Here is a 27862-nt window from a genome sequence, read left to right as displayed (position 1 = left end):
TGTATATTCGGTAAGTGATTATTACTTCTCGCCAATTGCGTCGCTGCGGCTTCGTGACCTCAACAAGCCGAAATCCTTTTTTTGTTGTTCGTAACCAAAAACCTGAAGCGTTCGCACGGCTTTAACGATGTCTGTGTTAGATGACATTGTCGATGCCCCCATGAGCATCACTGGGGAGATGTGGTTTTGCGCGGATAGCGAACAGCCCACCAAAACAGGAGCTGGCCGAGGGGCGAAGCACTTCATTAGTATTGAGGACGACTGCTGTGTTGTGTACACGTCCCGCAACGAGAAATCAAAGCCGATGAAGGAAATTCATTTTCGCAGCATGAAGCGAGCCACGTGGTTTGCCCACCACCCGAAGCCATCACCGTTCGGGTCAAAAAGCGCAGCTGGGGGAACGACAACGCGTTGGGGCGCAGCGAAAGATTCTCCAAAACCCCTCTGTTACTACTACCTAGTCCTAGAGTTTGTGCGTGACTCCGCCATTCGCGTCAACACAAATCTCAACAAACGCGACCACATTGTTTTGTGTACCGAGGACAAGCAAGACTTTGACATTTGGAAGAAGTTCACCGACCTGTACGAGAGCACCCCTGCTCCCGCGACGGCGGTCAGAACGCACCCCGCAGCTGCCGATGCAGACAAGAAAGAGGCGTTCTCCAGCGATGGCGACGACGGCGATCACTACGGCAGACGCGCGCTGGAGCTGTGGCGCAACCGCTGTGTCGCGCTGCTGAACGACTTCGCACACCTGTCCGATCCGTCGCTGCAGGTGAAGAGCGGTGAGGAGTTTGAGGACTCCAACGGGCAAACACGCTTGGACTGGGACGCCCGCGCTGAGGCTGTCGTGCGTGCCGTGGAGCGAGACATGCGACCGGCGCTGAAAGTCTTGCCCACTTCCGCGCTCGACGCGCCTGCTTTGCAGTCCCTCTCGACTGTCACGTCCGCCGCCGCCTCACCCGACGCCTCGGCCGTTAGAGGCACAAACGTCGACGATTTGCGGTCGCAGATGAGTCACATCAAAGTGGAAATGGAGCAGTTTCAAGCTGCTGCTGCGGAACTTGGAGCCTACGTAGAAGGCAGGGAGGTGCCTGCCCAAACCACGTCACCCGACACGCTACGTGGTTATTTGGCACGGCTTCAGCACTCCTCATCGTCAACTAACGCACGAACCGTGACCCAACAAGTCGGCAAAGGACAGTCAACTCCGCTGCCAACTATTAATGCAGTGCCGTCGCCGTCGCTGAATGGCGAGCTTGAGCACGCGTGTCAAAAAGCAGTACAAGTGTTTACCGACTGCGTCAACAGCGGATCGTTGGCACTGGAGAAGGAGTCAAGTCGTGAACAGGCGATTCAGCAAGAGCGAGCCTCACTCCCGCAACGCATCGATGTAGTGTTCGCGGTCATCTTAGATGAGCTGTCTTGTGCCCGCGACACCACCGCGAAACTGAAGGCGAGCCTAGACGACAGATCTGCCTCCTCATCAGTGCTTCCCACCGCCCTTTCATTAGAAATGAATGAACTGCGTAAAACACTTAATAGAAAGGAACTAGAACTTGAGACAGCGCAGCGGCAGCTATTTGACGAAAACCGCCGCGCGAGGCAACTTTCACGCTGTTTCGAGGCAGCGGCACAGCTCTACGGTGAGGCAGCGCACGACATGCTTCGTTCACAATACCGTGAGTACCTGTCGCTGCACCACTTGTTTCTTAGCGCCCTGCGTGGCCATGGACTGCCAGATAGCACGGCCGTCGTCGACACCGCCTCTCACGTGGCCAGTCCGTCCTCCGCACGCAGTGGAGAAGGTCGACGTAGCGAACTCGCCATGACATCGAGAGGGTCGAGCAAGCTGGTGGTGTCAGCTGCCCATTTGGAAGCCGTAATGGCACTCGAAAAGGAGCGACAAGCCGCAAAGGTGAAGCAGCAGCGCCTCGAGGATGTGATTACCGAATTAAACGCCCTTCGCCGAGAAAGTGACGCGGAAATATTAAACATGAGGGCAAATTTTCTCGCAGCCAAAGAGGCGTGGGCGAGGGATTTAGCGGTGCTGCAGGCAAAGCTGGCCGCCCTGCAATCCTCCATCCCACGCGGGACCGTGGTACTTCCTGCCACCGCTCCCGATGCGACCGCGGTGGCCGCCCTAACTGAACGGCTAAAGGCGAATGCTGCATCAACAGCACTCGCAGCACAGGGTGATGGCAGTACCCAAAACGCAGAAGCGCAAGCAACGCTGAAGGATTCTTCTCATCCAGCGACGCTCGCTGCACCGCAGGATGCTTTAGAAAAAGCTGCGGCAAAGTTGGCCGTCGCGCCCAACGAATCCAACGTGGATGCCGGTGCCCTGTCGCAGCGCTTCCAGGCGTTCTACGAGTGGGCACTCAGCACTGTCGTCCCCCTCACGGCGACGGATGCGTCCCAGGACTCGCTTCTCGAGATGATCACCAAGGTCGTACAGGCCTATCATGAAATTTTACAGCGAACATCGAGCATCTTCGGTCATCCCTCACCTGCAAGCGACGAGGCGACGATGGATGTTTTCTCGAGAATGAAAGAGGAGCACATGCTGTTTACACGCCTCTGCAACGCAATTCAGGTGGAGCTCCTCTCTCCCGCGGCGGAACTTCAGAAACAATATCAGCACGGATTTGGCGCAGCGCACAGTACGGTTAAAAACCCCATACCACAACTGCACCTTCCCGTAACCAACCGACAGCTCGATGAGCTCGAACCCTACTTATCCAACATCAACAGCGACGTTCAATCCTACCGCCGCGTAATCGCCGTGTACAACACAACCGACATCTTTTCTCTCCTTCAGCAACTAACGGACAGATCTACCCAACTAGACAACGAACCCGCAAAAGGTGCAGCCCACGAGCTCCAGTTGAAAGACTGCCAGCAACAACTTTCAGAGAACAAAGCCCACGAGAACAGGCAAAGTGAACACATAGCCAACGCGCTCGCTGCTCTCGGCGTGGAGGCCGCGTCCGACGAGCCGGTCGGTGCCGCCGTGGCGCGCGCCGCTGCCGCCGCTGCTGAGCGCGAGCGTGCCCTGGAGGCGGAGCTCGCTGCGACCCGCGCCGCCGCGTCGGAGGCGCAGGAGAAGCTTGTGGCGGAGCGCGACGCATCACTGCGCGCCGCGGGCGAGCGGCTTGCCGAGACGGACGCGGCACGCCGCGAGCTGTCCGACGGCGTTGCCGATGCGCTCGCTGCTCTCGGCGTGGAGGCCGCGTCCGACGAGCCGGTCGGTGCCGCCGTGGCGCGCGCCGCTGCCGCCGCTGCTGAGCGCGAGCGTGCCCTGGAGGCGGAGCTCGCTGCGACCCGCGCCGCCGCGTCGGAGGCGCAGGAGAAGCTTGTGGCGGAGCGCGACGCATCACTGCGCGCCGCGGGCGAGCGGCTTGCCGAGACGGACGCGGCACGCCGCGAGCTGTCCGACGGCGTTGCCGATGCGCTCGCTGCTCTCGGCGTGGAGGCCGCGTCCGACGAGCCGGTCGGTGCCGCCGTGGCGCGCGCCGCTGCCGGCGCTCGCTGCTCTCGGCGTGGAGGCCGCGTCCGACGAGCCGGTCGGTGCCGCCGTGGCGCGCGCCGCTGCCGCCGCTGCTGAGCGCGAGCGTGCCCTGGAGGCGGAGCTCGCTGCGACCCGCGCCGCCGCGTCGGAGGCGCAGGAGAAGCTTGTGGCGGAGCGCGACGCATCACTGCGCGCCGCGGGCGAGCGGCTTGCCGAGACGGACGCGGCACGCCGCGAGCTGTCCGACGGCGTTGCCGATGCGCTCGCTGCTCTCGGCGTGGAGGCCGCGTCCGACGAGCCGGTCGGTGCCGCCGTGGCGCGCGCCGCTGCCGTCGCTGCAGAACGGGATCGCGAACTATATGCTGCTGTCGAGGCGGGGGCTGAGCGGGAACGCGCCTGGGAAGCCTTGTTGACCTCAACGAAAAATGCTGCTCGGGCGAAAGAAGAGAAGTTACGTAGGAAGTTGGATGCTGCCAAAGAGATGCGGCGTGAATATCGGGCCGTGTTGCAAGAGTTGGATGCACACGACGATCGCTGGAAACCTAAGGATGATGTCTCTGTGAGTACGAATCATAGAAAGGTTTTTCCTGGCGATGAATGGGAACTGCTGTTAAAAGGCAGAGAATTGGAACTGCGGAGCGTTTTTGTGAGTGATGCGGCGTCCGCTTGTCACGTTGTGCAGAGCAGTGTGACTAACGTCGTCTTTGTGGAGGGGAGTTTGGTGGTGACGTTTTCTGTTATACACGCTGCGTCAGTAACCGCTGACGAACTTGACGCTCGAATCAACGATTTCCCTTTTAACAACGTACTGGATCTGTATCGCCGCAGACGAGATGCGAAGTCGTTCGAGGATAAATTGCAGGAAGTAACAGACAGTCAGGCTGAGCAGTTGAAAGCTATGTCAGCCGCTCTTGAAGCAAAGGCAATCGCTGCAGACGCCCAGCTGGGGAGCATGAAACTGGCCTTGACGATTCTAGGCTGTGAAGAATCGGTAAGCGACAGCGTTGGAGACACCCTCGTGCAGCAAACGACGGAAGCCGTAGGACGCGAATCGAAGCTTCGGAACGCACTCAGTATTGCTCTCGAACGCGAAAAGGTGCTCGTCGAAGCATTACGAGAATCGAATGGCGCCGCTTCAGCTCAACAGCATGTGGAGGCGGCGCTGAGGACTCGTCTGACGGTGGCTAGCAACGTCTCCGATTTGCTGCAGATGAACGTGGCGGAGGCAGAAGAGCGCCAGTCACTGATCATGAGGCTAATTTCCAACGCCCCTTTTTCGTTGATTGCTGGCGAAAGTCTCCCGGCAACGTTGCAGTTGTGCTCCCTGTTAAACTGCACCGTGGCAGAGGTGCGCTTTGCACTGGGGGATCGGTTGAAGTCGTTGACGCGACTAGAAGCCTACGCAGCAAGTCAGGTCAATGAAGTGGTTTGGTACAGGGACCCCATCGCTGTAATTGCAGTACAACGGCTTCATGCTGCTTTGACAAGCAACGTATCGGAATCGTCGCCTTTTACCAGGCGGTGCAGCGGCGATGAGCAGCAGGCTTTCTTGATTCGGACACTCGATTTGGCGTATGAGGAACTGCAAAGCGTCCGAGCCACGTGCTTGCAAAAAGACGGGCTGGTAGAGGCCTTGACGACGCTCGTTCACCAGTGTGGAAATTCATTGCGTGGGACGTGGCAGCGGCTCCGTAGTGTCACCCCTCGCGCTACGCCACCGTCAGTCGAAGAGCCGCTGTTATCGGAAACGCAGCGACGAGAAAATCTGCTGACCGTGTGTCGTGGGCTCGACGCTTCGGCAGCGACTTGCGTCGGCCAACAAAAAGAACTGACGGAGTTGCTTCAAAGTACGCTCTCAACTCTCCATGCTGTTTCCACAAAGGCAGCGCCGACGATTCCCGGTGACGGCGGCGGCGACCGCACTATGCACCAGACACTCACAACAGTCACCGATGTTGGCATCGGGAACATTCCGGCCTTTTCACAAGTTCCACAGCTGGCGCAGCAGCTGGGGAATGAGGTCACCCAGTTGAGAGGCGTGGCCGCATCGATGCCAGCACTGGTAGTTGCCGTGCATCAGCGAGATGCGTTAATCCGCACGATTGAAGCTTGCTGTGCAACACTCCGCAGACCCGTCAGCGACTGCAGCGAAACAGAGTCATCGCTCTCTCACCATGCCGCAGCTGGAAGTGGCGCCAATGAAAAAGCAGGTGACGGCCGTGTCCAGAAAGCGCTGCCAGCGGGCGAGGCGGCAGCTGCAGCGCTAAGTGAAATTTCCAGCTCAGTTGGTAGCACCCTCCAGGCCTTTATCCAGAGCACTACGCAGTCGATCAACGTCTTGGAGGAACTCGCGGGTGGTGAGCGAACTGGCATGCCGGTGCATTCCCGCCCAACTCGGCTGCTGGACGTGACAGATGGCGTACGGTTTCGAGTGAGGCAGCTGGAGCGGGAACAGCGCAATACAGAAGAGCAACGAGAGCGCGAGCAGCAAGAGCGTGAAATGGCCGTCGAGTCTTCAGAGAAGGCGCTGTTGGCGTTGCGTGAGCGTTGTGAGGCTACTGAGACGCAAGGCAGAAACCTGGCCGACGAACTCGCAACATTGCAGCAGAATGTGACGCGTGTACAGAACCGCTGGGACGCTCTGGTGCAGGTGTTTGGCGCGTTTACGCAGCAGGTGCACGAGGCTGCAACCGAAAGAACGGTGGGGCAGTCGACGCTCACGGAGGAGCTTGTTCCTTTGGTGCAGCGATGTTTGTCTCTGCAGGACAGCGACAGAAACGCAGTGGAGATCTTGAGAGCCCGCTTGTCAGAAGTGCGTGATGCGTGTCAGCGACGCTGCAGTGACCTGCGTCGTGCAGCGGCCGCCAATGAAACGCTGAAACAGCAGGGCACCGACTTGTCCGCCACCATCGCGTCGCAAAACGAGAGCATCCACAAACTGACGTTGAAGCTGGAGGCTTTGCAGACCCTCACCGCGAAGATGGAAGCGAACGCCGCCGATCAAGTCGAAGCTGCGGCTCAGGAGAAGAATGCTGCCGCAGCGGCGCATCGCGCGACGCTCGCCGAAGCGGAGGTGGAGCGTCTAGCGCTGGAGGCAAAGATAAACGCGGCGGAACTCGAGGTGGCGAGGCTGACGACACAGCTGAGCCTCAACAACCAGCGCAGCAGCAACGAGCAGACTCGTATGTCGCAGCTGGAACGGGCAAGGCAAGACCAAGAGGATGATATCCTTGCATGCTTGACAGCTGTTGGTAACGTTCGCTCTCTTGCTGAAGTGGGCGAGATGGTGTCAACCTATCGTTCCGAGTACAAGAAACGTTCGCTGGAGGCCAAGGAGGCCCGCCACCGTCGTGAGCTGGTCCAGGAGTGGGCGACCACGATGGGTTTCGTTCCTGTGGAGATGAGCACCCTATGGACTCTGGTGGGCGCTGCAGCACAACAGTTGCCGGGGTTGCCGCTGCGTGAAGTGGCGAGGGAGATACAGCGGCTGCAGAGGAACGTCGCGGATGCGGAGCGCATGTTGGGGGCATCCCTTTCGGATGCTCTGGCGGACGGCGACGCCACTCGAGCAGCTCTCTTGCGAATGGTCAGTCAGGTACACGGTCTTTTCTTTCCACCTGTTAGCGACCTCAGCTCGCCAGCTCGCTTGACGGATTCTGCGGATCTGCAAGCAGCGCGCTCTCTGTCAACGACGCGAAGGAAGGGAACTACATCCCTCTCGTGGTGTGCCTGCCCGGAAAAACTGGTAGATGCTGTGGCGCGACTGCTGGATCATCAACAGAACTTGCAGGAGGCGGAAGAGGGAGCGCTGCGTAGCGAGCAGCTGTGGAGCACTACCGTCGTACGCACGTGTGGTTTCTTACACAGCGCACTCTCTGCGGCCGGCAGCTTTGTCACCTACCACGACGACAACCGCAGCGCTGACGACGGCGACGGCGAGGAGTGCGCATCGCCTTCACTCACCACCCCGCAGGACACACAGCAGGCCGCACGCCGAGCGCTAGAGTTGGTGGCAAAGCACGCGGTAGAACACATGATGGAGCGCGCAAACCTTCTCCGGCAGTTGCGCGCATTACTGCAGTCGTGCCTGTCGACAACCGAAGCCTCATTGGAAACCCTGGTTGCGTCTGTGGTGCGAGAGATGGAGACGCTGCGCCGTGCGTCTCATGCGTCCAGCCAGCACCGACGGAACGCCGACAACGCTGTCGCCGTGCTGACTTCCATCTTGCACGACGCCACAGATGCTCTGCCAGATTCCGCATCATTTCTTCTTGTCCATTCCACGCAAGAGCAGCAGCAGCTGGAGGAACACATCGAAGGAGTAGAGGCAGCCGCAGGCGCCGGATTAGTACGCAAGTGCAAAGCCTACGCAAAGGAATGCTCTCGGCTGTCGGCATTAGAAGGTGCACTGTGGCGAGTGCTAAAGCGAGGATGCAGTAGTGAAGAGGGGGCAGATCTTGGCGCTGCCTCTTCGCTAGTCGGTGTGGCGGAGAGGGTGACGACAGAGTTGGCGAGTTTGCGCGACAGCGTCGTACCCAAGTTGAATTCGACGCTTCGTAGCACTGCAACGAACGCACTCGTTCTGCAGGAAACTGTGGAACGCATGGAGGTGTGCCTGGTAGAGCTCACGAGCCGCGTCAAGGTTTGCTATGCGGTTCCATTAGCTGACCTTAAAGAGCTGCATCAGCAAACTTCTACGCGTGCGGACAACCTGGAATTGCTGTTGTCACAGAAAACCGAGCAGTTAAGGCAGCAGCAGAATGCGTATGATACGCTCGAGGGGGCCGCGCTGCGGCTTGCACCAGGGCAGGAAAAGTGTCGCCAGCTTGCAGACATGGGAACGCGCGGGACGAACTGCTTGACCGTCGCTGCGCCAAGAAGCGCTTTAGAAGTGGTGGAGCAGGAGGCCGATGTGCTGCTGCAACTCCTCGAGGCATACAACACGCTTGCGACGCAGTCAACGCAGCGAGGTGCAGAGCTGGAGCAACTAAAGGCGGTTCACAATAAAACCACCGCGCAGCAGCGAGGCGAGCTCTCCGCCGCACGAGATCAGCTCGGTGAATGGGGAGAGCGCACTGAGGGTTTCGCTTCCTTTGCAAAGGAGATGTGCCGCCTTCTGAAACTACCGTTGCAGAGCCTTACCGGAGAAGGCGAACCCGCAGCGTCGGTGGACGTGGTCCGTGCTGCTTTGCCGCAGATCACGAGCGCCGTGGCACACTTGGCTCGCCAGGCCACGGCGCAGCAAGATGAACTTCGTCGTTTCGAGGGGAAGGAGGCGGCAGCGGCGCAGGCGGCAGAGGAAATGCGGCAGCGCAGCGCCACTGCCGAGGCACAATGGAGTGAACTTCAACGACGTGTGGAGACGCACGAGCGCGCGGAAGCGGACGAGAAGGTTGCGACGCTAGAGAAACTCCGCTCTGCCGCAGAGGCGCATCAACGTCTTATGGCTGCTTTATCTGCCTCAACGGTGCCGCCGCTCGCAGGAGTGTCGCTGTCACTACCGGCAATGGGGGACAGCACGACCGCCTCTCCCGTACCTGTGAGCCGTGCCGCATGGACAGCAGTAGCGGAGGCGGTGGAGTGGCTTGTCCACGACGTTGACCGCCGCGTTGCCTCGGAAGCGAATGCCGCCGCGGAGCACAGCACCCTGCAGTCGCACGTCACACAACTGAACAAAGAATTGCGGAGAAAGAAGACCCAAGAGGCTCAGCTACTGGCCCGGCTTAACGAGACACTGACGTCCACGAACGGAGCCTCCTCTGCATCTCTCGAAGACGCCGTTGCGGCTGTGGAAGGGCACATGGAGGGCTGCGCTCGTCAGACACACGCCCTGGAGGACCGTGTGAAAGAACAGGAGCAGATGCAGCGTGAACTAAGTACCGCACTACACAAATCGCAGTCAAAAGAGACACTGCACGAAGCGCAGGCGGCCGCAGCAGAGGAAAAGGAAAAGGAGTTGCTGGAGCGCCTTACAGAGCTGCAGCAGCTAGCGTACAACGCGTTTGCCGCGGCGCGTGCACGAGCGACGACTGTGCTGGCCGGCGGAAACCTTCCTCCTGCTGCGCAGGACGGCACCGCGGAACGCCACTATGACGGTGTGATTCACCTCGTTGAGCAGCTGGTGCTTCGCCTACAAGAAAGCAGCCAAATGAATACCCGGCTCTTGGATCTGAAAAAGAGAAACGACGAGATTCAACGGGGCAGCGAGACTGCCGAAACAGGCGTGAAGACGCTCTTGACGGTCCTCTACGAAGAGCTGTTACCGCAGCTGGTGGATGACATGGTACAGAATGGGAATGAGCTGCCGCCTTTTCAGCACGTCGACGCTGCTCCTTTGAGCGCCGCCTCTCCTTCGCCCCATGCGAGCGGCGGTAGTCGGGTGAGTGCAGCGGTCATTGACACCGCCGTGCAGACAATCCGCGAAGCTTCGCGGTGTGTGCGAGACCTCCGGGATGATATGAAGGGTGTCGTCACCTTTGTGGAAAGCCACTTCGGTGTATTGCCTCCTCCCCCAACCCACATGGGTTTCCCTGTCACGACGAGGGCCACGATTTCTGGCGTGGCGGTGACTCGGGAACTAGAAGCGCACCTCTCTCTGACCGACACAGTTCACGCCACAGCGAAGCTGATGCGCAGCGTCGTGGAGGCCAAATGCACCTCCACGGTGAACTTCCTACAAGCAGTTGAGGCCGACTTGTTAGGCCGTCCCTCTGCCTTTGCAAAGCTTTCCTTTACCACGCTGCGACCCGCCCCCTTTGTGGAGTGGCTGCGGCAGCTCACTGAGGGCCTTCGTACGATGCATGCGCGTAGTGAGCGCCATCGCCGACAGATGCGTCGTCTGCCCATGTTCATGGACGCTCTGGTGGAGATTGTACACAGCCATGGAGGGCGTGTGGATTTGCCTGCTTTTGAACACCCCACCGCACTTGCTGCCTCCGTCAACGACACCTCCTTCACGAGCCGTCCCTTTTCCGCGGATGACGACTTTGCGGAACTACACGAGGAGTGGCAGGAGCTGGAGCAGGAGGCTGTGCTGGACGGAGTGCAGGCGCTGCTAACGAAACATGACAAGGAGATGCAGCGAATCACGGCAGACTTGCAAGACGTCACTTCACAGTATCGCCAGTTTTCACAGGAGCAAGCTGCGGCGGAGCACATTGTGGAGGAGCTTCGGCAGCGGGTGCAACACAAGGTGTTGGAAGATGACAAGCTGGAAGCGAGTTTGCGGGAGCTTGACCGTCACTTGGACGCGCAAGCCCGCGAACTCGGTCTGAAGTATCAGGCAGATCAAGATGCTATCGTGAAGCGGTTCTCTGCCATGCGATCTACCATTTACGCTGCCATGAACGGCTCGTACGCTGCCACCGCAGCAGCGCCGAATGTGTCTACCGCGTACTGGTCTCCGCGGAGCTCGGAACGTGGCCGTTCACTCTCTCGCATCAAGTAACGCCTTTGCGCGAATGTGACGGGAAGTGATTTGCGTCTTTTTTCTTTCTACTCCGTTAAAAAAACATCAATTACTGTTGACAGATGCGATACTCTTTTAGCATATCCTGCTGCTCAAACTAGAACAACAGCAAAAAAAAAAAACATCAAGGACAACCCAAAACAAATAAAGCGGCACTTCGTTCTTTCGACAGTGATCACCAGCAATACCCTCACTGTGTTGGTTAGTCCGATCATTTTCTCCAGAATTACTCGACGCATATCCGACACGGCTTCGCGGTTTATATACATGGTTTAGATGGACACGAAGAAAAAATCGGCGAAACGAAAGAAACTCGTTTTCCTGCCGATTGAGAATTAATCGAAGCCCTTTTTTTTCGGTAAGAGCGGTTTTCACGCATAAAGTGCTACTTGCCTACCCCCTCTTTTCTAGCTCTTCTTTGCTAACTTTGCTTTTCCCCCTCCCTCTACTACACTTTCGATTCTCTTTCCGTATTCATTCTCAAAGAAGAGCACGATTAGGCGGGCTGCTACCTCTACAACACCTTTATATCTCTCAAGGAGGAAAAACAATAATACTCAAGTACCCTAAGCGGCCAACAATAATTCATTTTCCTATTGCCGAAACAAAAACTGCTTTTCACTTACACGATCACGTTCTTCGCTTATAAAAGGACGTGCTCAATAATCTGATTGCCTGTTGCTTGCACGTAGAAGGTCCACCTTTGAGACAATAATTACAGCTTTTCTTTTTTTTCTTTTCGTAATTTGTAACATCAAGAACAACTCACATCACGCGAGAGAGAGAGAGAGGGAGAGAAAACTGCGAGTACGACTGTGTTTTATCTTGCATGCTAGCGTTAATAACTCCCCCCCCTCTTTTAATTCGCTGGTTTTCTTTTCGGTGTCACACCAACTCCCAAGCACCCGAACTTTAGGTTTTGCTGGTGTTGGGTGAATCAAGCGAGGCGTTTTGCGTTCTCTTTTCTTCTTGCTTCTTCGTTTTTCCCACTTTTATTGTTTGTGGTTGTTCTCCTACGGTTCTTCAAAAGTCTTCGCTTAAAAAACAAAGAAACAACAACCCCTTCAATCCTTTTTTAAATCTCCTCTCCGTTTCTGCTCGCATTGTAGAACATTGAGCGTGACCCGCAATCAGCAGAGTTGGCAGCTGCGGAATATAATCCGAACGTTTTTACAGGCGATCGAGATCACGTAAAAACGAAGAAAAGCGGAAACCTAAAGCCGCACGAACGAAAGTGACAGGTGTGTGATCCGCTGAGCATCGTTTCCGTCCATCTACCCTTGCGGAGGGAAACAAATTAGTTTAAAATAATCAAGAGAAAAATGGCCACGAAGTCCTCTGAGAACACCTCGCGCGGCGGGTCGTTTGGGCGTGGCTCCGATGTCCCCGTCAAAGTAGATCGTTGGGAGTTGCGGGAGGAGACGCTCCCGGTGGATGGGCAGGCCCTCGTGAGCGAGACGCTCTTCTCGGTGGGCAATGGGCTGGTTGGCGTGCGGGGCTACGCGGAGGAGACGGAGGCGGGGCAGAACCGGCACGAGCGCAACGAGCGGTACAGCAGCCGCTACCGGACCTCCAACGCGCACAGAAGGGAGGGCAGCTCAAGCGAAATCAGAGGGAAGTCGGGTCCGGTTAATGGCAACGGCACGCGCTCAGGCTCGCGCGCTGTGAGCGTTGCGGGAAGCGGCGGCAGCGGCGGCGCCTGCACCACCGCACAACGTGGTGTGTACTTCTCCGGCTTCTACGAGCAGCACCCCCTCATGCACCCCCGCTCCTTCTCGGTGGGCATCTCTACAAAAGAGGGCTACCGCCTGCGTGCGCCGGATGCGTTCTGCGTGGACGCGTTCCTCAGCGGCGAGCACATCAGCGCCGCCCGCGGCCCCACCCGAAGTCACACCCGGCGTCTTGACCTGCGGACCGGCGAGGTGCATCGCAAGTTTGTGTGGTACTCGAATCAACAGCATCGCGAGGTCACCATCGAAACCCGCCGCTTCGTCTCCGTCGCGCGGAAGAACATCTCCGTCATGCACTATAAAATGAGCGTGAAGAACGCCGTGAACACTGATGTGCGGCTCATCTCCCGCACCTTCCTCTCCGCGGCTGAGTACGACGTGGAGACGATGTTCACCCAGTCCAACATCCAAGATGCGCTGAGCGTCGTCTTCGTGCGCACGCGCAACAGCTGCCGCCACTTGGTGGTCGCGTCAGTGGAGACGTGCTCGTCGTGCCAGTACCGGCCAAGAGTTCAAACCTTCCCCTCCATCGACAACCCCTCGCCCACGCCGGGGAATGAGCCGAGTTTTACGTCGTCCCCCGCCTTGGGTGGCCATTCGGTGGCCGGCTCCCCCTCCAGCGCCTCGGTTGTCTCTTCCACCACGCTGACCCCGAGCAACCGAGAAACGGAGTGGGGTACGGAGACGTCGTACACAAGCTGTATCTCCGACGGTGTGACGGTCGAGATTGTGAAGGTGATTGGCCACTTCGGCGACGAGGATGCGACGACGGAGGAGCTGATGGACGTTGCAACGCACCAAACCCGCGAGGCCGCCGCGCTCGGCTACGACGGCTTGCTGGCGGAGCACCACTACGTCATGAACAACTTCTGGGAGACTGCCGACGTGCGGGTAGAGCCGAATGCGGCGGTGCAGGGTGCCTTCCGCTTCAATATTCTGCAAACGTACATGTCTGCGAGTGGGTCACCGTACTACTGCTTCCCGACGCGCGGGTTGACGGGCGACATGCTGCTCGGTGTGCAACAATGGGACGTGGATGCCCTCATCGTTCCGTTTCTCGCCCACGCGTGCCCAGTAAAGGCGCGTGCGTTGTTGGAGTTCCGCATTCGCACCATGAACGAGGCACGCGACATCGCAGCGGACCTGTCGTTGCCCCGCGGCGCACTCTTTCCGTTCCGCACCGTCACCGGAGAGAAGAATCCGACGCCGTACTGCGGTGCTTTTTTGTTTGTCAACGCAGTGGTTGTGTATGCGCTGCGCGAGTACGTGACGACGACGAACGACACGAGCATTCTCGTGCAGGGTGGTGCGGAGCTGATCTTCACCACGGCCTTGGTGTGGCTTCAGTGGGGCTCGTGGGAGAAGGGCTGGTTTCACCTGCGCTCCGTGTCGGGTCCGGACACCTACAACGACGTGGCGGACAACAACTACTTTACGAACTTGATGGCACAGCTGCACCTGCAGTGGGCGGTGCAGATGGCGATCACGCTGCGGCAGGAGAATCCGGAGATGTGGAAAGACATTATGGGGCGGGCGCAGATGACGGAGAACGACATCATTGCGATGGACCACGCCGCAGCCAAGATGGTGCTGCCCTTCGACGGCAACCACCGCATCCACCCAATGGACCAGTCCTTCATGCGCAAGAAGCACTGGAACCTGTCCTCGCTGAAGGACAATTCGGAGGGTGCGCTGAACACGCTCTACCACCCCACGGTGATCTTCCGCCATCAGGTATGCCGCATTCCTGATGTACTGCTGGCGATTATGCTTGCGCCTGAGAAGTTCTCCCGTGACGAGGCGAAGGCGGACTTCACCTTCTACGAGGCCGTCACCTCGCCCGACTCTGCGATGCGGCTTGCCATCTTCAGCGTCGTCGCCTCCACGCTGCGGCTGTCCAACAAGGCCATGAGCTACTTCCACGACGCGCTTTTTGTGGACATTGACAACTTGATCGGCAACTCCGGCGGCGGCCTGCACTCCACCGCGGCCGCCGGGTCGTGGTTCTCCATGGCGGCCGGCATCTGCGGCCTGCGTGTGGTGCAGGGGGTACTGCACTTTAACCCTGTGCTGAACGAGGGGATGGAGGAGCTCGAGTTTCACGCCCGCCACCGCGGGTGTTTGGTGCGGGTGCACGTGACGCAGCGCCTCGTCACTTACACCCTCGTCCGAGCGCCGGAAGGGGTGACAGACTTGATGTTGGTGCACGCCAGCGCGAATCGCATCACGCTGCGCCCGGGCCACCCCGAGACAGTCCGCCTCTTCCACGAGGTGCGCGTCTTCGACTTTGACTGCATCATCTTCGAGCTAGACAGTGTTGTGAACGACATCGAAAGCGTGCACTACCAGGCGTGGACGCAGACGCTAGAGGAGTACTTCCACCAGCACGGCCTTGCCGACTTTTCGATGACGAAGGAGCTGTACCTTGCCTATCTCTGCCACGTGAAGCCCTTCTACGGACTGAACGAGATCTTTAAGAAGTACAACCAGTCGCTGCTGCCGGCTGGCGAGGCGGGCGACACAGTCGAGTCAAACTCTCTTTACGGTTTGTGCAATCGCAAGCTGGAGCTCTTCCGCTCCTACGCCACCTCGCACGGCATGCCGCTGCGTGACGGTGTGCTGCAGTTTATCTCGCTCGTGCGGCAGTACGGCATCGCCGTCGGCTGCGTGAGCGGCAGCAAAAACGCGCGGTGGGTGGTCAACGAGACGGCGAAGGGCAGCTCCATCTTTGACAGCTTCTTGGAGGGCAAGGAGGGTGCGGATCTGGGGCTGCGCTGGCGCCCGGAGATGGACTACTTCGAGGCCTGCGCGCGGCGCATGGACGCGTCGACGAACCGCGCCGTGGTTGTGATGGACGGCATTGACGGCTTCTCCAAGAAGGCGCTGGAGAAGTTCCGCATGGTGATCGACGTGAGTCCCGCACCGGAGGAGGCGAAATTGTCGATTCCTCGCCTCCTCGCAAAGAGCCTGCGGGACATTTCGATTGAGACGCTGAACGAGTGCACGGTGCGCGGTGGCGTGGTGAATCACCTGCGGGAGATGTGAGAAGTGGAAGCGGGTGGCGGATGAGTTGCAGGATTTCTACCGTTATTTCGTTACGTGTTTCATCGTTTCTTTTCTTTTCTTTTTTTCTTGTTTTTTTTTTCCCGCTGCTAGCGATTTGGAATGCTCACCTCATTGGCGAGAAGACAGGAGAAAGAAAAGGCGACGTGTGCGTGTGGACGTATGTTCATGTGGATTATTGACTGTATTCTTTTTGTACTCGCCCTCTCTCGCTGGACGTCCGTCTTTTTATTTATTTGTTTATTTGGGCTTTCTTCGTGCTATGTTGCTACACACAGGTGTGTTGGGCAAGTTGGTGATCATTGTAAGCGGCTCCCAAACTGCCATGCAAAAAAAAAAAAGAAAACAAGAGAAGAAAAAGAAAAGGAGGAGGAAGCTGTCATTCAGCATGCTGAAAGCGCTTTCGTTCCTTCTCGCTGCAGCGATGAGTAAAGACAGATGATTCTCTGGCTATGTGTACGCTGAATGTCCCCCAAAAAAAAACGGCACAACAGAACGAACGCGTCACTGTCGTTTCTGTGAAGTGAAAAGAGACTCACAGGAAAAGCTCGTGTATTCGGGTGCGGCACTGTGCTGACGTTTAGCGACCACGAATGCAGTGCAGGTGTATTCACGCAATTCCCACATTTCTATAAAAATTACCAAAACGCTTTTGCTACTGTTGTTGTCCCCGACGCTCTCCTTTAACTTATCTTTTTATCGTATCATCTGTACCGTGCCGCTTTTGTTATTCTTCCTCATCAACTTTATACGTGCATCCGCAATGACAGCGCATCGCAGCGGAATTGCAGGCACCAGCTTTCCGAAAGCCATATCCTCGCTTCTTCGAGAACACTTTTTTTTTCTTTCTCTTTTCAGGCCTTTGATGGCGTAGCGTTATTCAACGGTTCACTTGAATTTCCTGTGCCATTTTTTTCCACTGACTCTTTCGTACACACTTCTTCGAAATTGGTAGAAGATCAATGCGTCGGCGTGGAAATTCGGAGCCGAAGACATCTGCACACCCGTCGATCACAGCTGCTGCTGCGGCTTCGGCTGCAGCACGTGCGGCGGCAAAGCAACCTTCCACGCGGCAGTCGCGGCGGCGCGGGTTTTGCATCGCCACAGGTTGCTTTTTATTTTGTTTGATCGTCTACGTGTGCCTGAAAGGATTCTCCGCTACCTCGGCCCTGCCGGCGAATTCTGTGCGGACGACAAAGCCCGGTCTGCGTGTGACGGAGCGTGATGTTGTCGCGCTCGGTCTTGCTACCCAACAGGTCGCGGACCTGGCAACGCTGCCGGGCTTTGACGAACTCTCCAAGATCGAAGCGCAGCTCGGCGCAGTTTATTTGATGCTGCTGGAACAGGTTGCCGCTGCAGAGGAGCTCGAAGACGGTGGCCACGCACTTCGCCAGTTGGATGTTAGCCAACATTACCTGTCCAGCGTGGCGGATGCACTTCGACGGGCCGCGGATGTCAGCTACACAAAGCTGAAGCGCATGCTACTGCGTGAGCTGAACGCGGAGCTTGCCATGGCACCTACGTCTCTTGTGCGGACCATGTACGGCTGGATGCTCAGCGACCTCTTCCTTTACTGCGCTGTGCTACCGGAGTACTACCTTTTGAAAGATGACACGGCAGCGCACGCGGTGGTGCTGCTTCGTTCGGTGAATCTGCTATCCTGGAGCTCATTGGTGCACACAGGGACAAACCCAGAACTGGTCGATGTGCAGCTGGCGAGCGGCGCGTCCTTGGCGAGCTACGACATCTTCAACTGGTCCAGCGGCGCCGCGTGTAGGAAAAGCCCTCTCGGCGCGCTCTCGCCGAAGTGGATGCAGTTCTGCGGGACCTCCTTTTCCTCGACCGCCGCAGTGGCGCGCCGCACAGCTGCGACCTATGAGGAGCTGATTGTGCTGCACCCCGACTACGCCCCACTGCGGCTGCATTACGCAGTTGCATTTTCCTTTTTGGGTGCAGGCGAGACTGCCGGGGCACGTGGTGATGATGGCGCCGACGCTGCTGCGGGTGGTGCGTTCTCTTCGTGGTCGGACCACGCAAGGAAGGCACTGGGGGTCGTGCGCAACGATCGTGAGAAGGTGGGGGTGCGTTACGAGCAAGCGGACGGCGTTCACCTCCTTGTGCTGACGCTGCTGGAAGCGTATCTTACCCCGGCGGACGAGTGGACCTCGGAGCAAAATGCGCAGCTGGTACACGCGCTTGGTGAACTCAAGAGCTGCGAGAGGGTGCGGATGTCGCTGTTGGCTCCCACTGGATGGAGTGGAAGTGCTTTTCAGCAGGAGTATCGTGTGCCTATTCTCACCCCGGAGCAGGTGAGCGCGCTGCTGGCAAAGGCCCAGGTGCACCTTGGCGCCGGACACTCCGCACTTACCCCGTTCCATGCGTGTCTGTAACGTCGAGCATGCAGGAAATACGCCTCTTTCTGTTCGGTACCATTGTCACCCCTCCGTCTTCGTGATTTGTTTTGCGCGTCTTCGTCTCATCACACACCCACACACAGAGGACAAAGCGAAGAGACAGGTCCAGGACGCACTCACGTGGTGATCTAAATGCGACCGCTTCGACGGTTGCCATCTCTCACGGTGCGTCCGCCACAGCTTTCTTTGTATTCATTGTTGTCTCTCCACAGATAGAGAGAACGCTGTTGAGGAGAACAAGTGTTGTGAAGTTCGTTCTTTCGGAATTTCAGGAAGAGGATGATGCTTCTAACTCTCTTCTCTTCTTTCTCTTCTCCCCCCTCCACTGTTGATACATCTCGCTTTTAGGAAAGGGCAGAAAATCTACAAGGACGCTCTTATTGTTTTTTCAAATCTTGCTATTTACTACAATGACGGAAACGCAACGAGGATGGCTGCACTGGTCGTTTTGGACTGTAACCCTCGCCGGCGTGGCGATACTTGTGCAACTGCATTACGCCGCCGCCGTGTCGGTGGACTTGTCCGACACTGTGCAGCGCAACCACAACATCTATTTTGGTGAATACGGAAGCCCAAAGGGAGACAGAGGCAACGCTGACGACGGGGCTGCTGCATCGATGACGGCGCGGTACATTCAGCTCAGCAACGGCTCCCGCTTTGCGTGTGAGACAACCGAGCTTGAGCACCACGACCCCGCGGCACCAGGACTTGTTCCTTTGAACATGGCAGTGCAGTCCGCGATTCACTCCATCACGGACGGGAATTTGCCTTGCACACACGTCGTGCAGGAGCAGTACTCCATCGTGCTGTGCTGGGACCGCGAGGTGCGACTCGACATCATAGCTGCGCAGACGACGCGCGTGGTGGGTCGACACAGCTTAGATGAGCCGCAGGAGTACTGGGTCGGCCACGACTCCTTCGGCCCTTACGCCGCCACCGTCTACGGCAATGGAGAGGAGTGCGTGTATAACAAACAGCCCACGGTGACGGAGGTCCGGTTCTACTGTCGCTACACGGAGTTCGAGAACCCAATCCCGTTTTTGACCATATACGAGGCGGCCCAGTGTCATTTTGTGTTGCGCGCCATGTCCAGCAAGTTTTGCTCCATCCCGCGATTAGACCATGCCATTGAAACGGAAACAGTGCACTGCCGCATGCTGGACTGACGGGCCTCTTCTCCCTTTATCTGCTTGGCTGAATATATATATCTTTTTAATCACTTTTCTCGTGTGCTCACCGAGGTGACTAAGAAGAACTCACACGTGCTAGTGCAGTGTTTGCTTTAATACATGTGCAATATTTGTTGTCGGCTTTCGCTAGCGTTGAGTCGAATTCGCACCCTTAACCCCCCCCCCCCCCGCTCCTGGCGCCTTGCGTCTCTCCACCGACGCTGTGGGCCAGCTGGAAAACTGCTGAAGAAAGAAAAGCAGGGAGCGTGAAAAATGCGTTACAAAAGTCAGTGGAGTGCTTTCTCGCCGGAGTTTTCCTCCTTCCACTTCCTCAAGCGTACTTCTTCGTCTCTCGCGTTTGATCGCGCTACACCTTCTTGTTTTGGCATTGTGCGACGATGGGTAAGAGCCGTCGGTTTCTGGTAGATGGCGAAGACGGTACGGTGTCTCTCTGCACTCACACACCCACACATACATACAAAGGAAAAGGGAAAGAGGATTGACGATACCGGCCAACGTCAAAACTTTTTTGAATGAAACCATGGACAGCACACGACCTTTCCTTGACGTGCCCATAACCGCAGTTCGATGCGCTCCTGACGGGGCCGTCTATTTCGCTGCGGGAAACGTGGTGTACAGAAGCAGTCCGAGGCATCGTACAACAGCAGCCGCTTCGCTTGCCTCTTCTTTCGCAGGTTTGCCTACTGATGCCACAGAGAGGTGTATTTGCGCACCACCAAGCACGGTCATTACCACCTTGGCGTTAGCTGCCTGTTCACTCCATCCCCCACACGAATTAATCACCACAGCACTACACCAGCATTTGACGCTTGTACTCATTGGCGCTGCGGACCGCCTGTTAGCGCAGATCGATTCAGTTGCGCTGGATCAGTCAGGAACAGGCATTTTCTCTTCGTCCACGACGGCGGCAGCATCGTCAAATTGCTCGGTGGCCCAACCAACAAGTTGTGCTTGTGTGCTGCAGACGGCAGAGAGCCGTATCTTGTGCATCGCCGTGGATGCAGCACGAGGGCTCGTATTGGCTTTGACAGCGTCGAATGACGTCTTTTACGTCCGGCTCAGCGATGTGGAAAGGGCTCTGCAAACGGGCATTCCGTCACAGTACCGAGACGTCTCGCAGCGTCTTCGGCACGGTCGAGTACGGGGACCACCGCTTGGTGTGGTGCTGGCAGCGGACATTTTGATTGAAAATGAGACAAGCGACGACGCGTCGCTGCCATCGTATCGTCTGTTTGCCGCCACATACGCCGGGGAGGTGGTGGAGTGGTACCCGACGCAGAACACAGCGGAGATGATCGACGCGATGGAAGGCTCTCCGGAGGGCCAACGCTCTGGACAGGCCGATGAGTTCTGCATTGCTGCGCGCGTGCAGGCCCACCCGAGTGGGTGCGCCATCTTTTCCGTGCGCGTGGCGCAGAGCTTTCCATCCATGGCGGAGGGAGCCGGTCGCCAGCGCAGGGAACCGCGGCTCACACACCTTGCGACGTGCAGCGACGACCGCACGGTGGCGCTATACGAATGTCGACGTCCGGTAGCCAATGACGCAGCCGGAGAGAGAGGTACTTCATCGCCATCATGGCCGCATGAGCAACCGCATCCGGAAAAGGAGGAGGGGTGGGTGCTCCTGTGGCGAGGAAGCGGCACTTCCTTTTCAAAGACTCGTGTCTTTGATGTGGCGGTCTGTGCCGTGTGGTCGTCAGCGCGAGTGCCAGCAAGCGAACTAAGTTCATCCTTTGATTCCTCCACTGCACGCTGGAGCTGCGGCGTACACGTCGCCGCTGCAGGAGAAGACGGTTGTGTACAGGCACTGCGCATTGAAAAACAAAGGGGCGAAGGAGACGCAATTCGTCAGTCAAATTCCGTAAAGGTGTCTTGTTGCTTTGTGCGACCGCGTCAGCACCGCGGACACGGGGCGTACCGCGTTGCCTTCTGCACACCAACCGTTGCACAAATGACGTTGCTCTCGGGTGGCTTTGATGGCACGGTGTTCGCCCATTCTTACCTTGCAGAGGCAGCAGTCGAAGCTCGTGCTCCGTGTGGCGCACGCGTTTTCGATACTTCCACGGTTGCAATGCCGCTGCCACCGTCAATCACGCACCGTGTTTCTCCCTTCCATCATCGTCCAGCACCTTCCAAGGCTGCGCAGGTGCGTGTCGTGCACGTCGACGCTGCTGGTTGTTTGCTTGCCTTCACAAATCACCTGCTGTGCGTTCAGTGCCACGACGGCGCTCTTGAGCAGGATTGGTCTATCCCTCTTCCCACCTCTGTCAACCCTGACGCATCGTGGGGATTGCCAACCTGTGCAGAGAGCTTCCCGTTGCCGCTTGCATCGCGGGAGCACAAAATGGCATCGGATGGTGAGGGTGTTGCGGACGCTTCCTGCGTGATGGTGGGCACCACGACAGGGACGCTATACGTAATCCCGTACGTTTATTCGCGAGGTGCCGGCCGTACCGTCCGCTGGATGCGCCGGCCGATGGCAGACGCATCGCAAATGGAATTGAAAACGAGCACGTCTCCTTCCACCACAGCGTTGCAGATTCACGGCAAGATCACCCACATGGAGGTCGTTGGGTTGGACGATAATACGGCCTCCACTGCAGATGCGCGGCAGCGAGTCGTACTGGTGGCAACAAATCACGTTCGCCATACCGTTGCGCTTTCTGCCGTGCACGTTCGTTTTAGCAACACTGCCGGTGTGGAAGAAACGCCGGATGGTAACTCGTTGCAGCTGGAGGGTGAGTGGCGGTTTCAGTCTCTCTTTGAGAACTGCCCCGGGCCCCTCACCACTGCCCTCTCCCTTATCTCCACAGCTTCCGTGGCGGGGACCGCAACACACTCATTTTGGCTTCTCGTGGGCGACAAAAACGGATGCCTTGTCGGTGTGGAAGAGTTGATCTCAGCGGCAGAGCTGTGCAGCACCTCGTCGAAAGTAGCGTTGCCTGTAAGTGTGCCGATCACGAAGTCAGCCGCCGTGTACGCCTACGTATTCCCCGCACACCTGCACATCGCCATCTCTGCCTTCTGCGTGGAGGGAGCTGTTTCTGCTGTTGCGGACAAAACCTCGAATGCCGACAAGGAATTGAGCTGCGAGCCTGTTGTCCTGCGGATTGCTGGAACAGGCGGCGTCGTGGAGTTCCTTCGCTTGCCGGCCACTACAGCAGAGATCAAAGCACTTCACTGTGGGGACGAAGGCACCACGCCGACTCTGCGTGCAGCACGCTCACGAGAGCCGCTTCGTCTCCCCTTTGAAATCTCCTCCTTCCTCGCTGTGTCGCGTCGCGTTTGTGTCGTGCAGTCGGGCACCACCGTGTCAGTTTTGTACCGCATCCCAGGGCGTACTGCGTGGGTTTTGGTGGACGCATACGCGGACATCCGAGCTCCTCGCCTGCTGACGGCGCGGATATGCGAAGGAGGCCAATCGATCAAGGACCAGTCAGCGGGCACCCCCATGGTCTTTCTTGCGCACTGCTCTGATGGCCACACGGTGGAGCAGTTTGTGTGCTGTCCAGATCAACTGCAACTGCAGTCCACCTCAGAGCGATGTGTGCGGACGTCCGTGTTGCACGGTGGCGGTCTACCGGGCAAGGACTACAACTGCATCACCTACGCCCCAGCTCCTCTCCATTGTCTGCTCATGGGCAACGAGGACAGCAGCCTCGTCGTTGTTCCGCTACACGCGCCTCCTACACACAAGGGAGTTCCTTCGCTAACGCCTTGGTTGTTGCGTCGCTTTACTGCGCCAATGAACATTGGTGGCGCGCACCATTCGAATATACTTGCAATTGCAGTCTTGCCACGCACTTCGACCGACAGCACAAACGGCCGTCTTCGCTTTGCTTCCGTGGGTGGTGGCGCGATGGTGAACTTGTGGTCCTCCGACAACACATCGAATCCGCTGCGGTTGGTTGACTGGTGGTGCGGAAGCACGCCGAAAACGGCCTCACCTCCTTTAGAAACGAAGGAGAGGCGTTCTTTGAAGGAATTGGAGAGAGGCGTTAGAGGGACGAGCAACGGCAGCAGCACCAGCGTCCGCCGCATCACCAGCAGTGCAAACTTTCATAAGACGCGTGTGAAGCAGGCGCAAGCGCCTTCGGCGTCTGTGGCGCTGACGGAGCGAATTTCGCGGTTTATGTGTGCCGCGGCGTGGGACACGCATACGTTTGCGGTAGGCAGCAGCGACGGGACGATGTTGTTCTTCCGTGTTCAGCCCACAGAAACCGACTCAATGGAGAACGGCACCACGTCTACCTCGTATGAAACCCTGCAGTTGGAGTGGCAGGGTCCTCTCAATGAGGAAAGGTCCAAACCAATCTTTTGTGTTACCAGCACCGTCATCGAAACCGGCGTTGTGCAGGATTCCGAGCACGCAGAAAAGTCTGGATTGCTTGTAGCAGGTGACACCAACGGCGTCGTGTATGTGGTGAGCACCGTGACGCATCGGGTCGTTACGCAGCTGCGACTGGAGCAGTCGTCTGTGAATGCGTTGAGTGAAATCCACGCAGTTTCAGTCGACTCGATGGCTGCTGAAGCGGCAGGTAAGACGCACCGCACGTGGAGGTTTGCCGCCGTGCACGATTCTGGCGTTGTCCATCTAACACAAATCGAGGCTACTTTCTCCCCAGATACATCGCTTCCCCATAACACGATATCGCACGCACAGCTGACGGTGCTGAGCAGCGCATCCACTGGAGTCACCGCCGGCCGCGGCGTGTGCTGGACGTTAGCGTCGCAACCGCTGGTCGTGGTAACAGAGGAGCGTATTACGCAGTTCGATCCACGAGAGCTACAACGCGGCGTGCTCGCTGTGCTGTGTGAGCGTCGTGTGAACGTCCGCTGTGTCAGCGGTGCCGCCGTGGTGCCGGAAATTGGGTTGTGCGCATCGACGGACGAAACAGAAGGCGCGACGTTGCAGAGCGAGAGTGGTTCCTCTGCAAAAGGGTGTTTGCTACCTCGCGTTGCAGTTGCCGGTCAGGGGTTTGAGATGTGACCTAGCACTGTGCGTGTTGTGGGTAGCCGGTGACGTCGCAAGCACCGGCATGTGCAGACACGGCGACGTAATAGCGCTACTAGATGGATAAGAGCGAGAGCCACATTAAATAATCCCTTTTTTTTTTGCCGGCAAATTAATCTCTTTCACGAGTAACGCATCACTTCACAGCGAGATCACAGAAAAGGAGACGGTGCATGGCACCGTGACCACACCCATCACGAATTCACACTGATGACAACCTCTTTTTCTGATAGTCGGACATCCGCGAAGAGGGAAATGTGTTGTTCAATAGATGCTGCTCGTTCTCGTCCTTGTTTTCTTTTGTTCTTCCTCCTCAGTGTCTGTCCTCGCTTCTGCGGTTTCTTTTTCCTTTTCTCTCTGCCTGTTTTCTAATCGTCCAGCTTCACGTAGCAGCACACCTACCTCGCGGTTGCGTCTCTGAATGTCAGCGACCTTAATTCAACTCCTCCAACGGGCAGCAAACACATCCAAACCGTACAACTGTCAAGATGCGGTTCTTACCATCAAGGCTCTGAGCGCGTTACGCCTCCACCGTCCGGAGGTGCGCACCATTTGTGAGAGGGCGTGTTTTTCCCTAGCGTCGTCGCCTGGTGAGGTGTCAGCGCCGATTGTCATCGACGTTGTAAATCACCTCTCCTCTATGCAGTCTTCTCACTTGCTGGTAGTGCAGAAGGTGCTGGTGAGGCGCTTCTGCGAGTTGCCCTTGCGGCCTTCACGCGGCTCCTCCACACCTTCCGTTGATCCTCGTACCGCACAAAAGGCCGCGCTCGCGCTCATCAAGCTTGGCCGTTCGCCGTCGTCGGAGGCTGCAGTGGAGCACGTATTGCGCCTCCTGCACACACTTTTGTTGCAGCACGCACACGATGTCGGGCTGCACACGGCCTACGTTGCCTTGTACACGTATTCGGTACGTTACGCGGCGCAGCCTCAGTGGTGGTGTGCCCCTCAGCCGCACAGGCCCTCTGTTGTCACGCTTGCTGGCTCTATTCGCTTCTTGCTGGCGCACGTCGACGTGTACACGCACGCCTCTGGGAGCGTTGCGTTGCAGCTGCTGCATCTCCTTCTCGTCCTTCCGCTGTCCTCATCAGCACCGCCTATAACAGCAAGTGGAATCGCTCCTCAACATATCAAGGATTTTGAGGCGTATGTTAGCACTGGCGCAATGGCGCGTGCCGTGAGCGGCGGGGTATACGCGGGGTTTCTGCAGGCGGTTGTGGAAGATGTCTGCAAGGTGTCGCCTGATCGAGCGTGTCTCTTGTGGAGCGGCGTCTTTGCACCGGGCAACTTGGCCGATGTGATGACTGTTACCACGGAAGGGGCGACGGCGCTCTCGTCGTCAAACGGGCTCTCCATACGACGAATGAATGTGTATGACGTGGCAAAGTTGGCCAATGCGGCGGCGCTGACCTTCTCCGCACTGGCGACCACCTTAACCCACGCCTCTCTGTTGGCAGGCGCGCACGGTGAAACGGTGAGTGCACGCGACGATGCGGAGGACGATGGGGACGTCATGGAACGTGGGCAACCGTCTTTAGCACATTTCATTGAAGGTGACGACGCACGCGTGGAGGCAGCACGGTTGTGCCTCCGTGTACTTGACAGCATCGTTCTGTGGCAGCAGCAGCAGTTGCACCTCCCCGAATCCGCGTCAGCTTCTGCGGGCACGGGACTTTTCGTGGGCCACACGTCACCTGATAACGTCCTTGTTGCGTCACTGCTTCACGCGTATGCCAAAGCTTCACGTTGCCAACACGCGCCTCCTCTCGCAGTTGAATCGGTGACTTCTCTGCTTCGTCTTGTGCCGAAGCTTTCGGACACAGCACCGATGCTGCTGTCATGGATGCTGATGTCACTCACTGTCATCGCAAATGATGAGGTAGTCAATGACGTTTCTTCTCTTTCTAGCAGTGGCACGTTTCTGTTCCGCCAATACGTGCACTTCCCAAGCACCAAACGGCGGCTGCGCTGCGAAGTAGAGACGCTCTACAGCTGCCTGCGTTTAATGGAAGCGCTTTCTTCAAATGTCGGCAATGATCCCAGTAAACAGGAAAGGCCGCAGGAGGTGTTGACAGAGAGCGGCGGTGGCGGAAGTGACACAGTTGCGGCCAGCGGCTTCGTTTCTTATCGCGACTGGCAACCGGAAGATGCGGATGAATCACACGAGACGACGAACGCACTTTTGGTTTCTGTTTCCGATTTGGCGCCTCTCATGCGGGAGACAGCTTTGCGGCTCATCGACGCTAACGCGACAAAGGCACCCACCGTACATTGGGAGGATGTGGATATGCTTTTGGCGGTCCTCATCGACGTGTATTCCTCTCCGCGAGCGAGCGCTTCAACGCGTGGTAACGATGGAGCAACAGAGGCGCGCTCTTTTCAAGAAGCCCTGGGTGCCCTGCAGAACGCGGTGCTCGACTTCCTGGAGAGCACCCTCGATGAAAAGATAAAAGATAATGCGCACAGCTTTAGCCTCCGTACGGTGCGACTCGGCCTCCTATCCAGTTTGGTGGCCAACGCAGCAACGAAAAGGGGTGACTTTGCCGAGCGCTTGCAGATGATACAGCTATCCTACACTCAGCACCTTCAGCATGCACCAACAACGGCGAACATGGACTCTGCAATGATGTTGCAATGTCTCGCTCTACTGCAGCGTGGGCGGCCTATAAGTCCCGCGTCACACGTCCTTCTCGGTGTCCTGTGCGGAAAGTATCAAGCGTATGTCAACCAGTGTGCGGAGTCAGCTCCTCAGCTGAAAACCGTAGAGGGCATCGTTCGTGTGTTTCGGCGAGCGCGTGAGGCAGGCGTGAAGGTCGTTTACGAGGTAAGTGCTAAGAAATCTGCTGCTCCCAGCGTCGGAGCGAAGCGTCTGTTCGGTAAAGCCGATGAGCCTGCGTTGAGTTTTCCCTTCGCATTGTGCCGTTCAGAAGTCCTGACAACGCACGCAGCGAGCGACCTGTTGCAGCTCCTTTGCGGTGCGCCATTACCTGACGCGGCACTCACGGATTCGCGAGCGCGTGTGCTTCACCAGATCGCGTCATCTCTCTTGACGCAGCTTCGGCGAACGGCGGACACGAACAGTATGATACGCGTACTTCAGGTCAGCAAAGTAGCGACTGCGTCGCAGTGCCTCTTCCCGAGCAAGGGAGACCTTGTGGAGCTGCTGCACTGCACAGAGGCTCACACGTCTTGTCTGCTGCGAGGTTTGGATAGCGACACGCAAGTCAACGCCGGTCAAACCAGGCGTGCGCAGCAGGCCAGTCGTTTTCTCGCTGCTGTTTCAGACTCGCAACTCTTCTTCAGACTGCCCGCCGCTGCGTTAAACGAAAGCCATACCCTGCGTACTAATCTGTTGAAGCTTGCGCAGTACGTGGAACGCAACGAGCGGAAGGCCGATAAGGCGGCCGTGTTGAAGATCAAGTTACTTTGCGGGGGTGTTGTCTGACTTGTCAAAGCGCCGTTCTTGTTGTGTGGA

At 57.5% G+C, this 27862-nt stretch overlaps 7 protein-coding genes across 8 annotated transcripts; all 7 read left to right on the top strand.

Moving 5' to 3' along the window:
* Positions 1–127: 127 nt before the first annotated feature.
* On the top strand, positions 128–3607 carry ABB37_03941 (hypothetical protein; the record flags this gene model as incomplete). Its single annotated transcript, XM_015801427.1, has 1 exon — positions 128–3607. The coding sequence occupies one exon, from the start codon at positions 128–130 to the stop codon at positions 3605–3607; it is 3480 nt and encodes a 1159-aa protein (XP_015660047.1).
* Positions 3608–3992: 385 nt separating this feature from the next.
* On the top strand, positions 3993–10958 carry ABB37_03940 (hypothetical protein; the record flags this gene model as incomplete). The annotated part of the gene is made up of 1 exon (XM_015801426.1): positions 3993–10958. One exon carries the CDS (start codon positions 3993–3995, stop codon positions 10956–10958), a length of 6966 nt encoding a protein of 2321 aa, XP_015660046.1.
* Positions 10959–12301: 1343 nt separating this feature from the next.
* Positions 12302–15754, top strand: ABB37_03939 (putative glycosyl hydrolase; the record flags this gene model as incomplete). The annotated part of the gene is made up of 1 exon (XM_015801425.1): positions 12302–15754. One exon carries the CDS (start codon positions 12302–12304, stop codon positions 15752–15754), a length of 3453 nt encoding a protein of 1150 aa, XP_015660045.1.
* A 733-nt stretch (positions 15755–16487) lies between these two features.
* On the top strand, positions 16488–18162 carry ABB37_03938 (putative mitochondrial hypothetical protein; the record flags this gene model as incomplete). 2 transcript variants are annotated; one of them, XM_015801424.1, is made up of 1 exon in its annotated part: positions 16488–18162. In XM_015801424.1, exon 1 carries the CDS (start codon positions 16735–16737, stop codon positions 18160–18162), a length of 1428 nt encoding a protein of 475 aa, XP_015660044.1. In that variant the 5' UTR covers positions 16488–16734. The 2 variants fall into 2 exon arrangements, with proteins under 2 accessions (XP_015660044.1, XP_015660043.1); XM_015801423.1 differs by having other exon boundaries at positions 16542–18162.
* Positions 18163–18533: 371 nt separating this feature from the next.
* Positions 18534–19352, top strand: ABB37_03937 (hypothetical protein; the record flags this gene model as incomplete). The annotated part of the gene is made up of 1 exon (XM_015801422.1): positions 18534–19352. Exon 1 carries the CDS (start codon positions 18597–18599, stop codon positions 19350–19352), a length of 756 nt encoding a protein of 251 aa, XP_015660042.1. The 5' UTR covers positions 18534–18596.
* A 544-nt stretch (positions 19353–19896) lies between these two features.
* Positions 19897–24366, top strand: ABB37_03936 (hypothetical protein; the record flags this gene model as incomplete). The annotated part of the gene is made up of 1 exon (XM_015801421.1): positions 19897–24366. One exon carries the CDS (start codon positions 19897–19899, stop codon positions 24364–24366), a length of 4470 nt encoding a protein of 1489 aa, XP_015660041.1.
* Positions 24367–24769: 403 nt separating this feature from the next.
* Positions 24770–27832, top strand: ABB37_03935 (putative mitochondrial hypothetical protein; the record flags this gene model as incomplete). The annotated part of the gene is made up of 1 exon (XM_015801420.1): positions 24770–27832. The coding sequence occupies exon 1, from the start codon at positions 24812–24814 to the stop codon at positions 27830–27832; it is 3021 nt and encodes a 1006-aa protein (XP_015660040.1). The 5' UTR covers positions 24770–24811.
* Positions 27833–27862: the final 30 nt, after the last annotated feature.

The sequence above is a fragment of the Leptomonas pyrrhocoris genome, assembly GCF_001293395.1.
Source record: "Leptomonas pyrrhocoris isolate H10 chromosome Unknown, whole genome shotgun sequence".
Classification (NCBI taxonomy): domain Eukaryota; phylum Euglenozoa; class Kinetoplastea; order Trypanosomatida; family Trypanosomatidae; genus Leptomonas; species Leptomonas pyrrhocoris.
Note: the sequence above shows the minus strand (reverse complement) of the source record. Positions and strands in the feature narration are given on the sequence as shown.